The 16,878-nt window shown below is 44.4% G+C and overlaps 2 protein-coding genes across 4 annotated transcripts in view; one reads left to right on the top strand and one right to left on the bottom strand.

Annotated features, from left to right (window-relative positions):
* The window catches only part of c8h5orf22 (chromosome 8 C5orf22 homolog), a 36,071-nt gene extending 22,220 nt beyond the window's left edge, over positions 1-13,851 (top strand). Inside the window, exons 11-15 of one of the 3 annotated variants that reach the window (XM_030364881.1) lie at positions 12,046-12,120; positions 12,541-12,736; positions 12,839-12,971; positions 13,123-13,209; positions 13,401-13,851. The gene's annotated coding sequence lies outside the window, so the exon portion shown is untranslated. Of the gene's footprint in view, positions 1-7,489; positions 7,623-7,773; positions 7,861-8,762; positions 9,204-12,045; positions 12,121-12,540; positions 12,737-12,838; positions 12,972-13,122; positions 13,210-13,400 lie in introns of those variants that run through there. The other 2 variants (XM_030364882.1, XM_030364884.1) reach the window with 2 other exon arrangements.
* On the bottom strand, positions 2,436-3,775 carry LOC115549601 (interleukin-8-like). The gene is made up of 4 exons (XM_030364904.1): positions 3,552-3,775; positions 3,314-3,449; positions 3,076-3,162; positions 2,436-2,888 (listed from the first exon to the last, which is right to left on the bottom strand). The coding sequence occupies exons 1-4, from the start codon at positions 3,622-3,624 to the stop codon at positions 2,876-2,878; spliced, it is 309 nt and encodes a 102-aa protein (XP_030220764.1). The 5' UTR covers positions 3,625-3,775; the 3' UTR covers positions 2,436-2,875.
* Positions 13,852-16,878: the final 3,027 nt, after the last annotated feature.

Raw genomic sequence — 16,878 nt, 5'->3', positions numbered from 1 at the left:
TCCCCATTAAAGTCAATTGGGATCACGCAACGGACGGAGGTAGTGGGCACGGGGCGTAACAACCCTGGAAACCTCCCCCATCCGTCAGCCACGCCTTCTGAGTCCTTTGACTGACGGGGTAGTAGTCTTTGCAAAATTTGCATACGCGATCGGAGGTAGTGGGCACGAGGAAGGCGTTTGAAACCAAAATTAAGACTGATATCTTTTTCAACTATTCATGATAAGGTACTCCTCTTATTAGGAATCATTACGAGGGGTAGAAGTTAATTCATTCAAAACTATGATTAATGCTTATATAACATAACATCAAATGTACTTTATCAATCCCAGAAAAACAATAGGAACTACCACTATTACTACCCCTACCGATACTCATAACAATGAGAGACATAAGAAGTCACAACATAATTCATTGCAGCAATTTAAAATTTCAAAAATACATGCGCAGCCGAAATGTAGGCTACCGATCAAACGCCACGTCACAAGGCATACAATAAAATCAAGTGATTCCATTGCTCTTGTGCGGGAGGTTGCTTTTCGAGCTGCACTTGCTGTTTCCCTCTGATTTTAATCCAACCGTCGTTTATAAAATGTCCTCATATTGATCAATGACAGAAGACATGGGCTACTAGTTAATCGCGTTTGCAGCCTGCACTTTTTTTTATTTTGCCACCTCAGTTTTTCACAGGAAACTTGAGATAAGAGGGTGAAATAGCCGGGCGTGCCAAGCCGGTTCTGTAAAAAGCCCTATCCATCCTCCTGCCCAACAATACGGGCAGGATCTAGACCAAAATCTCCTAATCGTGTCAGCAATAGCCGTGTGTCAATGCTCAGCCTCGCGTCTGAATGACGATGAATGAATGGAACGTTGTATGATTAATGTCTAAACCAAATATTCTAGACCAGAGAGTGCGCACCAATCAATAAAACCTTACGCGGAATCAGATGAAGCAATTAGTTATTTAGGAAGGATTACTGGAGAAATCAAAGAACTTTTCACACCATTTATTTTCCATTTCTTTGAATATTCTAAATTGATTGACCATAAACAGAGGTGGTTTTGGCTGCCTGCCGAGAAACAGTGTCTTTGTCATTGACACAAAGGCTTCACTATCAGTAACATTAATATTAACATTAACTTTACCATGGGACTTCAAGTTATATTTGGGTTCTAGGGCGTGCACAGGTAGACCCAAGGTGGTGCTATAGCACCTGCCCTTTGCCCCCTGACCCAATCAAGTGCCCTTTTGAAAAAAAAATAAATAATCGGATTTCTTTTTTCTTTTTTTTAAACAGTGTATGTGGCCCATGCCGACATTATCATCTATAAAGGCTCGACAATTAAAAACGTGTGATAATAATGGCCCAATATATATGCCCCCCCCCCCCCCCCCCCCCCCCCCCCCCCCCCCCCTCCTCCTCGCACACAACTCTCTTCCTTTGTCAACGTGAACGCGCAGAGCGGACACAAATGGAGGCGCGTTGCAGCTGTAGTTCACAGCTGCTGCCCACACACACCTACTCCCCTGCCCTGCCCAACCGGCGATGTAACACATAAATGAATTGAGTCTAGAGTGTATTGTTTGCCCCCTAAGCCTCCTTTCTGGATACTGTGACTGAGGAGCTGAAGTCCCACTGCTAGAATCATTCAGTCCTTCCACCCCTTAACGGTACATGCCAACTGGGTAAGCACGCCAAACGCAGAAGCCAAGGAAGCCGTCCACATCCTGATTTCTATGGAGAAGACGAGGACCAGCTGAAGACAGAACTAAAGGTGTTCCACTCCAGCTTTCCTGCAAAAGACCTCAAATAAATCTTTGCCATACTGAGGGAAAACAGTGGCCGGCTCATCTTTCCTGCCTTTGTGAAGATGATAAAAATCGATGAAACATTGCCAGTGACAACTGCTTCTGTGGAGAGATAATTTTCAAAGCTGAAAATTATCAAAACTAAACTAAGAAGTCTGTGTGGAGAAGAACGGCTCTCTGACCTTCTCCTGCTTGCTATAGAAAAATATATCAAGATCAATCATAGTGAGGTCATCAACATCAAGACATGGCACTGAGGAGGATGCTGCTTTAGAAAAGTGGTAATGATCACTCTTCACTTCGAAATGACACTTTAATGTGCCCTTATTTTTCCCTGAGCACCTGCCCCCCAAAATGTCTGTGCACGCCACTGGTTCTAGGGATGTAAGACATATTTATAATATAAAAAGTCAATAGTTAGGCCTAATTTCTCTAATATAAAGGACAAAAATAAGCCAACACCAATAATTCAATGACGTAGCCTAAAGGACGCGAACTCAAGTCACCCGTACTACATGGTAGACCACTCACCCAAATGCTGGTTCCCAATTATGATAGAATACATAGTATTCTAGTAGGCCTACTTGTATAAAAATGTGCTGAGAAAATATCCACTATAACAATAGATAGCAATTAATAAAATGATTTTATTTGCATCATTTCATCTTAGACCCTGAGGGAAAATATACGCTGTTGTAGTAGGCTCCTTCATATATGTACATTTATGACAAAATCGTGAGGACTAGGCTTGGCGGAACCTTCTGATGGTGCACTTGTTGCCGAGAGATGAGACTTTTCTGAAACTCCGATCAAGTAGGCCTGAGCCTGACAGTTAGTCTGCTACTGACCAGGGTGGTCGGATAAGTTGCCATGGTTACTTAGCGGAGATTCCTTTAAGTCACGTTAATGGAACGCAGCTCTAGCTGAGAATAGCGAGGCTAAAGGAAATAAGCCCGGCTTCGCCTTCAGCTTGGTTGATGGAATACCCCTCTTGTCTCCTCGTGGTAATAATACTTCTGATGGTGCTCGCCAACAGCCCAGCATTGAACAATTCTGTTTGGAGATTTTCAACTTCTTCTGCTGTGGAGAAGGTGGAAAATACATGATTAGTTTGATGATTTGAAGAAGCTTTAAACATATCATCCTCAAGTGAGACGATCCAGGATCTACAAGCAAAGCAATATTTTGTGCTGATCATTCAAGCGTAGTTCTGGACCTATGAATCAGAGAGTCTGGTTGCCTTTAGGAGAGAGGGTTCTGGGCTTACCTTGACATCATCCTCTCAATAACTTTCTTGACCCATTGAGCTTCAGGATCCAGACAGACCTCTAGGCCCGTCCCTCTCAGGGTGGCACTGAAACACCAAACATGAAGCAGACAATGAGTACGACCAACCACTTCTCATATCCCAACAAGGTTCAAGGAAAGATCTCCATGAGATTTAAGAGGCTAACATCACTGTAGAGGGAGGTAATGTGAACATATTATTTCTGAGGAGGACTCACATGATCTCAGATTCTTCACAGTGAGAATTGGCCGGAATGATCTCCACCTTCCTGATGTGAGGCCGAATCTGAATCTGGCTTTCTGTCTCGATGCAGCGGCAGCGTAGTTCCATCCCCAACCCCCGCAGACTTTTTCCTGTTAGGAGACAAAGGTTAGAGTGGAACACCTCAACACACGTGTCTATTGCATACCCTCCTACTCTTAACAATCACATGATATAGAATCATTAGGACCTACCTTCAGTGATGGACAGCAAGGCCAGGAGAACCAGTAGAGAGCTGATGGGGATTTTGCTGCTTGTCATCTTCATTTTTAGAAAACAATCAAACTCAACAACTGAGGTTTTCTGATCTTCTAATGTTTGACAAGTTCTTCGCTACTTTTCTTCTCTCTGCTTTGAAAGCTCTTATCACTTTCGCTGCTGAATAACTCTAGCTCTGAGGAAGAGAGTTCTGCCTTTTAAAGCTGTCGGGTGACTCGCAGCCAACTCTTAATGGAGCCTGGGGCATCCGGGAATGTCATATATGGGAATCTACAGATAAGGCTCTTGCGCCGGCTTCTGCAGAAAAATGAGCAAGGATAAGTGATGGTCACATACTTGTGACCAGTACTTTCACAATACAAACTATTAGCAGTGAAGAAAATAAATGATTTAAACTTGACTAAGTTCAACAGCCTCATTGAAGTCTGTTACCACAAGGGACGTTGCAGGATCTTTCCTCTATAAGGGGTTTGGAACCAAAATGAAGACTGATTCATGATAAAGTAATCTTTTTATGATGACTCAGTACGAGGGGTAGAAGTTTATTCATTCACAACTATGATTAATGCTTATATAACATAACATAAAATGCACTTTATCAATCCCAGAAAAAAAAATTGGAACTACCAATATGACTACCCCTACGATAATCATAACAATGACATTCTGATCAAGGTTTTTGTTGCTAATTTTTATTGCACAAATGTAAAATTGTACAGTACAAATATTAATCCGAAAGTCAAAGAGCACAAATTCCCACCTCTTCAACCCCTCCCCACACCCACTCAGTCCCCCTCCTCTGACAAAACAGGCACACAAATACATCACACACAAACCATAGGCACAATAAAGCCTAAAACACACACGCAAAACCACAACGACAACAACGTGGTTTGGGGGGCTACAGCCAGAGTTATGGTGTGTTGGTGATAATGCCATAACAAGAGGGTCATAGAGGCCTCAAAGTGAAGGTTTGGAAGAGTTAACAGTTGGAATTGAGAAGAATATATGTCCTATAAATCCTAGGCCTGTGTAGAAGGAGAATAGAGCACCAAATCATGAGAGGGTCTTTAAGTCAGTAAAGTATTGTATAAAAGGACCCCGGGGCTTGAAAAATCTACTTGCGTCCCCACGTAGATTGAATTTGACTTTCTCAAATTTATAAAAAAAAAAACATGAGGTCTATCAACCAGACAGAAACAAGAGGGGGCTGTGGGGATTTCCAGTTAAGTAGAATTCTACGCCTAGCCAGTAGGGGGGCGAAGGCCAAAACATTTGCATGGGTCTTGCCGAGGACGAGTGGGGCGGGTGAAACACCCAATATGGCCACTAGAGGGCAGGATGTGCCTCCACACTTAACACAGATGTCCTCAGTGTCTGGGTATATTTTTGATGGCCTTGCAGGGCTCAAGACTGCAGATCATTCAGAACTCAGCCGCCCGGATCATCACCCGCACCAAATCATCTGACCACATCACCCCTGTCCTCATTCAACTTCACTGGCTCCCAGTACACTACCGCATCCAATACAAAACCCTACTCCTCACCTACAAAGCTCTCCACAACCTAGCCCCCAGTTATCTCTGCGACCTCCTCCAAGAATACACTCCCTCCCGCTCCCTCCGCTCAACCTCTGCTGGACTACTATGTATCCCCACATCACGACTCACTTCAATGGGTGCCCGGTCATTCAGCTGTTCAGCACCCAGGCTCTGGAACTCCCTCCCCCCACACATAAAACAGTCAGACACCATTTCAACCTTCAAGTCACAACTCAAAACTCACTTGTTCAAACTCGCACACAACGTCTAACTGATCACTGTTTTGATTGTTTTTTATTTATTTATTTATTTATTTCTTATTGCTTATGTTTATTTATTTATTTTTTCCACAATGTCTTGCTTTTTAAAAAAATGTATGATGACTATATGCTCTGTAAGGTGACCTTGGGTGTCTTGAAAGGCGCCTCTAAATTAAATGTATTATTATTATTATTATTATTATTAAGACTAACTTTTTTTACTAGGGGCACAGTGGCCCCTAATTTAAAGTTTTAGGGCCACACACCGTAAATCAACATGCCAACGAAATCTTCACATTCCTACTAATTTTCACTGCAATACAAGATACAATTTTGATTATGGATGCATAAATTACAATGTGCTGTTTCAAATTCAGTTTCACATTTTATTGTGATTCTCATCATCTATCCCAACAGTTTCCAGGTGTGCGTGAATGCGTTCGACGAGCACGGAAGCGACAGTTTCACGGGATTGCGCCCGATTGTCGCGCCGCTTGTCATCTTCACTTTTAGAAAACAATCAAAGCGGCACGACAATCGGGCGCAATCCCGTGAAACTGTCGCTTCCGTGCGTTTTTTTTTTTCTGGGATTGATAAAGTGCATTTTATGTTATGTTATATAAGCATTAATCATAGTTGTGAATGAATAAACTTCTAGCCCTCGTACTGATTCATCATAAAAAGATTAGCCTACTTTATCATGAATCAGTCTTCATTTTGGTTTCAAACCTCTTATAGAGGAAAGATCCTGCCAGGTCCCTTGTGGTAACAGACTTCAATGAGGCTGTTGAACTTAATCAAGTTTAAATCATTTATTTTCTTCACTGCTAATAGTTTGTATTGTGAAAGTACTGGTCACAGGCAGTGCTTAATTTGTCAAGTGGGAGCTCCCGGAGCGCTGAGGACGAGTAGAAAAAAAGCGGCGGGGGGGGGGGTTTCAACATCGCAAGAAATTAGCCTACTAAAGCCTCGTGAATGGGGATGTACGCAGAAAAAATAGTAAACATATGTTAGGTTGGAGAGACACACAGCCACACGTTATAAAGTTTACCGTTGTTTACTAACAGTTGAGGAATATGTCATGCACTCGCAGGTGCGTCATTGAGTCATTGTATTCTCAACACAACAAAATACACCAAGTCCTTGAAAATGGATCTCCGTCGCATTAAAAGATGAAAACAAATAGATAGGCTACCTCATAGATTATAGTAGGCCTAGTTAGAACAACAATCTGGCATGACAACTTGGCCACGTTAACAAATAGATACATATTATTAACCAGAACAATACCAGAATACCACAAAAACCATAATAATAATAAAGTTCACTACTTTCGCTAACTCCTCGCAGATTTATCACACATCACTCAACCGACTCGCGTCACTCCAAGTCCAACCTCTCTTGCTGCACATCTGAACAAAACACACACATGCACACAGTATTAGCCCCTCACACACACACACACACACACACACACACACACACACACACACACACACACACACACACACACACACACACACACACACACACACACACACACACACACACACACACACACACACTCAAGATCCAGCTGGCGGAGCGCACGTCAGAGCTTCCGGAGCGCGCTCCCCCTTGCTCCCCCTCAAATTAAGCACTGGTCACAGGTATATGACCATCACTTATCCTTGCTCATGGTTCTGCAGAAGCCGGCGCAAGAGCCTTGTCTGTAAATTCCCATATATGACATTCCCGGATGCCCCAGGCTCCATTAAGAGTTGGCTGCGAGTCATCCGACAGCTTTAAAAGGCAGAACTCTCTTCCTCAGAGCCAGAGTTATTCAGCAGTGAAAGTGATAAGAGCTTTCAAAGCAGAGAGAAGATAAGTAGCGAAGAACCTATCAAACATCAGAAGATCAGAAAACCTCAGTTGTTAAGTTTGATTGTTTTCTGAAAATTAAGATGACAAGCGGAAAAATCCCCATCAGCTCTATACTGGTTCTCCTGGCCTTGCTGTCCATCACTGAAGGTAGGTCCTAATGATTATATATCATGTGATTGTTAAGAGTAGGAGGGTATGCAATAGACACGTGTGTTGAGGTGTTCCACTCTAACCTTTGTCTCCTAACAGGAAAAAGTCTGCGGGGGTTGGGGATGGAACTACGCTGCCGCTGCATCGAGACAGAAAGCCGTCAGATTCGTCGTCACGTCAAGGAGGTGGAGATCATTCCGGCCAATTCTCACTGTGAAGAATCTGAGATCATGTACGTCCTCCTCAGAAACAATATGTTCACATCACCTCCCTCTACAGTGATGTTAGCCTCTTAAATCTCATGGAGATCGTTCCTTGAACCTTGTTGGGATATGAGAAGTGGTTAGTCGTACTCATTGTCTGCTTCATGTTTGGTGTTTCAGTGCCACTCTGAAAATAACGGGCCTAAAGGTCTGTCTGGATCCTGAAGCTCCATGGGTCAAGAAAGCTATTGAGTGGTGGATGTCAAGGTAAGCCCAGAACCCTCTATCCTAAAGGCAACCAGACTCTCTGATTGATAGGTTCAGAACTACGCTTGAATGATCAGCACAAAGTATTGCTTTGCTTGTAGATTTGTGTCTAGTTATAAATACCTGGGCACGATCATCGACAATAACCTAAAATTTGATGTTAACACGGACATGCTGTGCAAGAGGGGCCAGCAACGTCTTTACTGCCTTAGGAAACTAGTCAGATTCAACGTTTCAAAAAGCCTGTTGAAACTGTTTTACTGTGCATATATACACTCGTTCATCTCCTTCTCTCGCATCTGCTGGTTTGGTAACCTCACTGTCAAGGACAAAAATTCTCTTGGCATTATTGTTAAAACTGCCTCCAAAATCACTGGCATCCAGCTAGAGGGCCTCAATTGCCTTTATAACAGACAGCTGTTCAAGAAAGTTGTTCAGGCTGTTGAACAAGTTCAGGCTGTTGCCTTCTGGCAAACGTTTGTGTTTACCAAGGATCAGCAGGAATAGATACGGGTATTCTTTTGTCCCTGCAGCCATCCGGGCATTCAATGCGGCCAGCAGCAGATAATTTATTTTACTTGTGTTGCGATGACTTTTTTTAATCTATTTTAATGTTTTAATGTTTTAATGTTTTAATTTGTATTTTACATTTTTTATATCCTGGCACTTTATCTTTCGAGCACTTTGTCTCCACAGTGTTTTGTGTTCATTGTTGTTTTGTCTTGTCTTGTGGGTTAAACCACTTCTCCTGGCTGCGAACAAATTTGCCCTCGTGGGACATTTAATAAAATCTTGAATCTTGAATCTTGAATCTAGATCCTGGATCGTCTCACTTGAGGATGATATGTTTAAAGCTTCTTCAAATGCTCAAACTAATTACTTATTTTCCATCTTCTCCACAGCAGAAGAAGTTGAAAATCTCCAGACAGAATTGTTCAATGCTGGGCTGTTTGTTGGCGAGCACCATCAGAAGTATTATTACCACGAGGAGACAAGAGGGGTATTCCATCAACCAAGCTGAAGGCAAAGCCGGGCTTATTTTCCTTTAGCCTCGCTATTCTCAGCTAGAGCTGCGTTCCATTAACGTGACTTAAGGGAATCTCTGCTAAGTAACCATGGCAACTTATCCGACCACCCTGGTCAGGCTCAGGCCTACTTGATCGGTGTTTCAGAAAAGTCTCATCTCTCGGCAAGAAGTGCACCATCAGAAGGTTCCGCCAAGCCTAGTCCTCACGATTTTGTCATAAATGTACATATATGAAGGAGCCTACTACAAACAGCGTATATTTTCCCTCAGGGTCTAAGATGAAATGATGCAAATAAAATAATTTCATTAATTGCTATCTATTGTTATAGTTGATATTTTCTCAACACATTTTTATACAAGTAGGCCTACTAGAATACTATGTATTCTATCATAATTGGGAACCAGCATTTGGGTGAGTGGTCTACCATGTAGTAGGCCTACGGGTGACCTGAGTTCGCGTCCTGTAGGCTATGTCATTGATTTCTTGGTGTTGGCTTATTTTTGTCTTTTATATTAGAGAAATTAGGCTTAACTATTGACTTTTTATATTATAAATATGTCTTACATCCCTAGAACCCAAATATAACTTGCAAAGTCCGATGGTAAAGTTAATGTTAATATTAATGTTACTGATAGTGAGGCCTTTGTGTCAATGACAAAGACACTGCTGCATGGGAAATTGTCAGCCACATAAATTCCATTCTGGTGAGTTTCTCGGCAGCCAGCCAAGACCACCTCTGTTGAGAGAAATGGTCAATCAATTTAGAATAATCAAAGAAATGGAAAATAAATGGCGTGAAAAGTTCTTCGATTTCTCCAGTAAACCTTCCTAAATAACTAATTGCTTTATCTGATTCCGCGTACGGTTTTATTGATTGGCGCGCACTCTCTGGTCTAGAATATTTGGGTTAGACATTAAACATACAACGTTCCATTCATTCATCGTCATTCAGACGCAGAGGCTGAGCATTGACACACGGCTGACACGATTAGGAGAGTTTGGTCTATCCTGCCCGTATTGTTGGGCAGGAGGATGGATAGGCCTTCTTACACTGCCAGGCCGGTTTGGCTTGGCACGCGCAGCTATTTCACCCTCTTATCTCAAGTTTCCTGTGAAAAACTGAGGTGGTAAATAAAATAAATAAATAAAAGGTGCAGGCTACAAACCCGATTAATTATGGTCAGGGATGTTCGGAACTGTCTAGACACGGTCCAATAAATATAGAGAACTTCATCACAGCCTCACCGAAGCGCCTAGTGCTCAATGAAAACAACCGCAACGAAAAACGCCTGCAGAAATTCTCCGACACCCGCCGGTCTCAGCATGATGCATGTCTAGTAGCCCATGTCTTCTGTCATTGATCAATATGAGGACATTTTAACAACGATGGTTGAATTAAAATCAGAGGGAAAACAGCAAGTGCAGCTCTAAAGCAACCTCCCAGACAAGAGCAATGGAATCATTTGATTTTATTATATGTCGTGACGTGGCGTTTGATCGGTACATTTCGGCTGCGCATGTATTTTTGGAATTTTTAATTGCTGCAATGAATTATGTTGTGACTTCTTATCTCTCTCATTGTTATGAGTATCGGTAGGGGTAGTAGTAGTGGTAGTTCCTATTTTTTTTCTGGGATTGATAAGGTACATTTGATGTTATGTTATAGTTTTGAATGAATTAACTTCTACCCTTCGTACTGATTCGTAATAAAAAGAGTACCTTATCATGAATAGTTGAAAAAGATATTGGTCTTCATTTTGGTTTCAAACCTCTTATAGAGGAAAGATCCTGCCAGGTCCCTTGTGGTAACAGACTTCAACGAGGCTGTTGAACTAAATCAAGACATTTATTTTCTTCACTGCTTAATAGTTTATATTGTGAAAGTACTGGTTACAGGTATGGTGAACATTAGCCTACTTATTATTGCTCATCTTTCTGCAATCTGCACAAGCCGGCCCATGAGCCTTATCTATAAATGACCCCCTATGATTTTCCCGGATGCCCCACGCTTCCTTAAAGGTTGGGTATGGGATTTGCGATACGCCAGCAGATTTTGAAAATACACAACTCAAATGGTCCTACCCCCTCTCCTTCAACACTGACTCTGACTCCACCCATTCCAAGTACCTGGACGCGCAATCATGCACGAGCGCGAACACAGATGCGCGAGAGCGAGCCAGGCTAGCGTAGGTTTTCGTTAAACAACATGGCAACATTAAAAAAAAACATGGGGATGGTGGCGTCTTGTTTGCCATGGAAATTATCTTCTACTGCTAGGTCTAAATGTGGATTAACTAGTTCCAGTAGCTACCGCAGGATAACAACAAACAGGAGCTTGCTCTGGTCACGAGCTCTGGTTCACGATTACTGCACGAAGGGGTCGCGCGCGGGGTGCGGGGGAGGGGGAGGGGGAGTGCAGTACGACCGTTTGATCGACGTACTTACTGTCCACTGCAACTCGGTGGCTCTGGAAATCATTGGCTGGAGTTTTTCGAGCCCTGTCCGTTCCACAGATGATTGACTTGTTTAATTTTCATGTCAGTACTTCTAACTCAGTGGCTGTAAGTGGGTTATGACAAGGATTTCAAGTAATTCTGCAAAAATGGCCAAAAAAGCGAATTCCATACCCAACCTTTAAGAAGAACCAAAAAACGGATAAGCAAACTGAAATTTTGATTTTCGTTTTTTTGGACAAAACGAAAAAACGAAAAAACGGCTGGTTTTTGGTTTCTGCTTACGTCAATTATTCCCAGAAAACAGAGTAATAAAACGTACCTTGCTCTGAGCCTGTCGCTTCCGTGCTCGTCAAACGCATTCGCGCACAACTGGAAAACGTTGGGATAGATAATGAGAATCACAAAAAATGTGAAACTGAATTTGAAACAGCACATTGTAATTTATGCATCCATTATCAAAATTGTATCTTGTATTGCAGTGAAAATTAGAAGAAATGTGAATATTTCGTTGGCATGTTGATTTACGGTGTGTGGCCCTAAAACTTTCCGTTAGGGCCACAGTGCTCCTGGTCTTGAGCCCTGCAAGGCCATCAAAAATATACCCAGACACTGAGGACATCTGTGTTAAGTGTGGAGGCACATCCTGCCACTTGCCTCATATGTTTGCGACTTGCGTCATGACTTCTTCAAAATCCTCTCAGAAGTTTTAGGAATCCCTTTGGAACCGCGCCCTCCAGTGGCCATATTGGGTATTTCACCCACCCCACGCATCCTCGGTAAGACCCATGCAAATGTTTTGGCATTCGCCACCCTACTGATTCATCATAAAAAGATTACTTTATCATGAATCAGTCTTCATTTTGGTTTCAAACCTCTTATTGAGGAAAGATCCTGCCACGTCCCTTGTGGTAACAGACTTCAATGAGGCTGTTGAACTAAATCCAGTTTAAATCATTTATTTTCTTCACTGCTAATAGTTTGTATTGTGAAGGTATTGGTCACAAGTATGGTTACATTTACTTGTAAAAATAATTATTGTCCTGTGTTGAAAGTCCTTTTTGGCTAATCTTACTGCAGAAGGTCGGCCAGATCCTTGTCTGTAAATTCCCATATGGCGTTCCCGGATGCCCCATGCTTGCTTAAGAGTTGGCTGTGAGCCATCCAGCAGCTTTAAAATGAAGAAATCTCTTCCTCAGAGCCAGAGTTATTCAGCAGTGAAAGTGATAAGAGCTGTGCAGAGAGAAGAAAAGCAGCAAAGAACCTGTCAAATATCAGAAGATCAGAAAACCTCACTTGTTAAGTTTGATTGTTTTCTGAAAATGAAGATGACAAGCGGAAAAATCCCCATCAGCTCTCTACTGGTTCTCCTGGCCTTGCTGTCCATCACTGAAGGTAGGTCCTAATGATTCTATATCATGTGATTGTTAAGAGTAGGAGGGTATGCAATGGACACGTGTGTTGAGGTGTTCCACTCTAACCTTTGTCTCCTAACAGGAAAAAGTCTGCGGGGGTTGGGGATGGAACTACGCTGCCGCTGCATCCAGACAGAAAGCCGTCAGATTCGTCCTCACATCAGGAAGGTGGAGATCATTCCGGCCAATTCTCATTGTGAAGAATCTGAGATCATGTGAGTCCTCCTCAGAAATAATATGTTCACATCACCTCCCTCTACAGTGATGTTAGCCCCTTAAATCTCATGGAGATCGTTCCTTGAACCTTGTTGGGATATGAGAAGTGGTTGGTCGTACTCATTGTCTGCTTCATGTTTGGTGTTTCAGTGCCACTCTGAAAATATCAGGCCTAGAGGTCTGTCTGGATCCTGAAGCTCCATGGGTCAAGAAAGTTATTGAGAGGATGATGTCAAGGTAAGCCCAGAACCCTCTCTCCTAAAGGCAACCAGACTCTTTGATTCATAGGTCCAGAACTACGCTTGAATGATCAGCACAAAGTATTGCTTTGCTTGTAGATCCTGGATCGTCTCACTTGAGGATGATATGTTTAAAGCTTCTTCAAATGCTCAAACTAATCATGTATTTTCCACCTCTCTCCACAGCAGAAGACGTTGAAAATCTTCAAACAGAATTGTTCAATGCTGGGCTGTTGGAGAGCACCATCAGAAGTATTATTACCACGAGGAGACAAGAGGGGTATTCCATCAACCAAGCTGAAGGCAAAGCTGGGCTTATTTTCCTTTAGCCTCGCTATTCTCAGCTAGAGCTACGTTCCATTAACGTGACTTAAGGGAATCTCCGCTAAGTAACCATGGCAACTTATCCGACCACCCTGGTCGGTAGCAGACTAACTGTCAGGCTCAGGCCTACTTGATCGGAGTTTCAGAAACGTCTCATCTCTCGGCAACAAGTGCACCATCAGAAGGTTCCGCCAAGCCAAGCCCTCACGATTTTGTCATAAATGTACATATATGAAGGAGCCTACTACAACAGCGTATATTTTCCCTCAGGGTCTAAGATGAAATGATGCAAATAAAATAATTTAATTAATTGCTATCTATTGTTATAGTGGATATTTTCTCAACACATTTTTATACAAGTAGGCCTACTAGAATACTATGTATTCTATCATAATTGGGAACCAGCATTTGGGTTGAGTGGTCTACCATGTAGTACGGGTGACCTGAGTTCGCGTCCTGTAGGCTACGTCATTGAATTCTTGGTGTTGTCATGGTGTTGTCAATTCTTGGTGTTATTTTTGTCCTTTATATTAGAGAAATTAGGCCTAACTATTGACTTTTTATATTATAAATATGTCTTGCATCCCTAGAACCCAAATATAACTTGCAAAGTCCCATGGTAAAGTTAATGTTAACATTAATGTTACTGATAGTGAGGCCTTTGTGTCAATGTCAAAGACACTGCTGCATGGGAAATTGTCAGCCACATTAATTCCATTCTGGTGATTTTCTCGGCAGGCAGCCAAGACCACTTCTGTTGAGATAAATGGTCAATCAATTTAGAATAATCAAAGTAATGGAAAATAAATGGCAAGAAAAGTTTTTATTTCCCCAGTAATCCTTCCTTAATAACTAATTGCATGGGGAATGAACCCCAGATGACCGGGTGCAAGTATCCCTGATTAAATTTTATGGTCAATATTCAATTAAATATGTTACTCTTAATACTATTCATGCATTCTACTACCAACCACTGAAAACCAACATAAATAGTAGGCCTATTCCAAGCAGTCACCGACAAGGGGTGGGTGTTGTGGGGTTTTGCTCTGCATTCATGATCGTCTTTACTGGATGCACGAAACACAAGGGAGGGGCGAGCTGGCTGTTTGTTTGGGATCTCGCTTCAACTACCAACAGAAGAGACTTCACGCAACATCGCTGATACAACCTTTAATGAACACCATTAACCTTCTGAATGATTTACTTTTGGTTGTCCTACCTTTGTTTATCCCTATTCATGTCCTTATTTGGTTTTCTAAGTAAATAGCAGAATGATTTCATAGAAACCAACAAGTTTCCATCTTAATTCTAAAACCTGCATCTCTGCACCTAAATGAAGAATGAAACAGATTAAGGGACAACAATCCTCGCCAATCAGTGTTAGTGTGTTTGCGTACGCTTTTGAGTAGCAAGTGTATTCCAACGGGAGAGACTATCAGTTTCAAGGAATTATTATTTAATTGTAACCTCAGCCCCTATAGCGAACAGCCTCCCAATCAAGGTTTGTTTCATTTGATAAATGATGTCGTCTTTAAAGACTTTATGATACTATTGTTCATTATTTCAGCCTTTCTCTTTCCTTTTACTTAGAATGGTAATCATTGTTGTGGCAACCCCAATCGACGGCGGCTGAGGTTCCCGAAGGAGACGGACCAAACAGGGTGTGGGTCAACGGTTTTTATTGCGTGTAACCACTCATGCCAAACAAAAGGGTAACGAAAGAGTTAACTCAGGTTCTTCCTGGTATGGGAAAAAAGGACACCGCTCCGGGTCTGGTCCTGCTGCGGGGGGCGGGGTCTCGGTCCCCGGCGTCTTCGGCTGCTTAGTCCTGGGGGGAGGCGTAATGGCGTTAGCGGGGGTCCGGGTAATCTCCACCTACCGCTTCTTTCCAACTCGGCCGCATTCCCCTGACTGGTGCGCATCCGGTTCTTAAGTACCCTCCGCCGTCTCCCTCCGCCGGGTGCTCCGCATCTCCGTGATTGCGCGGGTGCGCTCGATGTGCGCTCCCGCGCCGCTGCGCCGAGCAGCACATATCTCCCGCTGACTACCTGCCCGCGGAGAGGGCGCTGGCGGGGCTCGAACTCCTCCGTCGGATCGGGGTTGCCACACACCCCCACCCTCAGCTGCAAGGCGTCCCTCCGGGACAGTGCGTCTGCGTTGGCATGTGCGCGTCCGGGCCGGTGGACCACCTGGAAGTGGTAATCCTGCAGGGCCAGGAACCAGCGCGTCACCCGGCCGTTGGTATCCTTGGCCGTGGCCATCCACTTCAGGGGGGCGTGGTCTGTGACCAGGGTGAAGGTGCGTCCGAGGAGGTAGTAGCGGAGCTTCTCCACGGTCCACTTTATTGCCAGCGCCTCCTTCTCCACGGTCGAGTAGGCTTTCTCGCTGGCCAGGAGTTTCCGGCTGATGTAGGTCATCGGGTGCTCCTCGCCCGACCGGACCTGGGATAAGACCGCTCCCAGCCCCACCTCAGACGCGTCGGTGTGGACGGCGAAGGGGAGGTTGAAGTCCGAGGTGATCAGGAGGGGCTCGGTGCAGAGGGCCCGTCGGAGGCACGAGAACGCCTCCTCGACCTCCTCTGTCCACTCGACCCGGTCAGGCAGAGCCCTCCGCGTCAACTCGTGGAGGGGGCTGGCCAGTGTCGCGAACGCCGGGATGAAGCGTTGGTAGTACCCCACAAGTCCCAGGAATGACTTCACCTGCTTCTTCGTCCTCGGGCGGGGCCAGGTCCGGATGGTCTGCACCTTCTCCTCTTGCGGTTTCATGCTGCCCCTCCCCACTCGGTAGCCCAGGTAGGACGCCTCTTCGAGGCCCAGGCGGCACTTCTTAGGGTTGGCCGTGAGGCCGGCGGCTCGGAGCGCTCCCAGGACGGCACGGAGGTGATGAAGGCGGCGGCGTATTCCCTGTGGGCCCGTAGGACCCGGTCCATCATCCGGTCGCGGGCGCCCCGTGCACCCTGAACGGGAGGACCGTGTACTGGGACAGCCCGTTGGGGGTGGCGAAGGCTGTCTTCTCCCGGGCCCGCTGGGTGAGAGGGACCTGCCAGTATCCTTTTGTCAGGTCCAGGGTGGTAATGAACCGGGCCGGGCCCAGCCGCTCTATCAGTTCGTCTATGCGGGGCATGGGATAGGCGTCGAAGGCCGACACTTCATTCAATTTCCGGAAGTCGTTGCAGAAGCGGTACGTTCCATCCGGTTTGGGGACCAGGACCACCAGGCTGGACCATGCGCTGTGGGACTCCTCGATGACCCCCATCTGTAGCATGCTGATGACTTCCGCTCGGATGGCGGCCTGCCGTGCCTCCGGAATGCGGTAGGGCCGGAGTCAGACTCGGACTCCCGGT

The sequence above is a fragment of the Gadus morhua genome, chromosome 8 (genome assembly GCF_902167405.1).
Source record: "Gadus morhua chromosome 8, gadMor3.0, whole genome shotgun sequence".
NCBI classification, from domain to species: Eukaryota; Metazoa; Chordata; class Actinopteri; order Gadiformes; family Gadidae; genus Gadus; species Gadus morhua.
The sequence above is the reverse complement of the archived record's forward strand: the minus strand, read 5'-3'. Positions and strand labels throughout refer to the sequence as shown.

Coding starts and splice junctions, on each gene's coding strand:
- LOC115549601 (XM_030364904.1), bottom strand. CDS start 3,624: ATGAAGATGACAAGCAGCAAAATCCCCATCAGCTCTCTACTGGTTCTC. Junction 3,450..3,551: donor CTTGCTGTCCATCACTGAAG/GTAGGTCCTAAT, acceptor GTCTCCTAACAG/GAAAAAGTCTGCGGGGGTTG. Junction 3,163..3,313: donor TGTGAAGAATCTGAGATCAT/GTGAGTCCTCCT, acceptor TTGGTGTTTCAG/TGCCACCCTGAGAGGGACGG.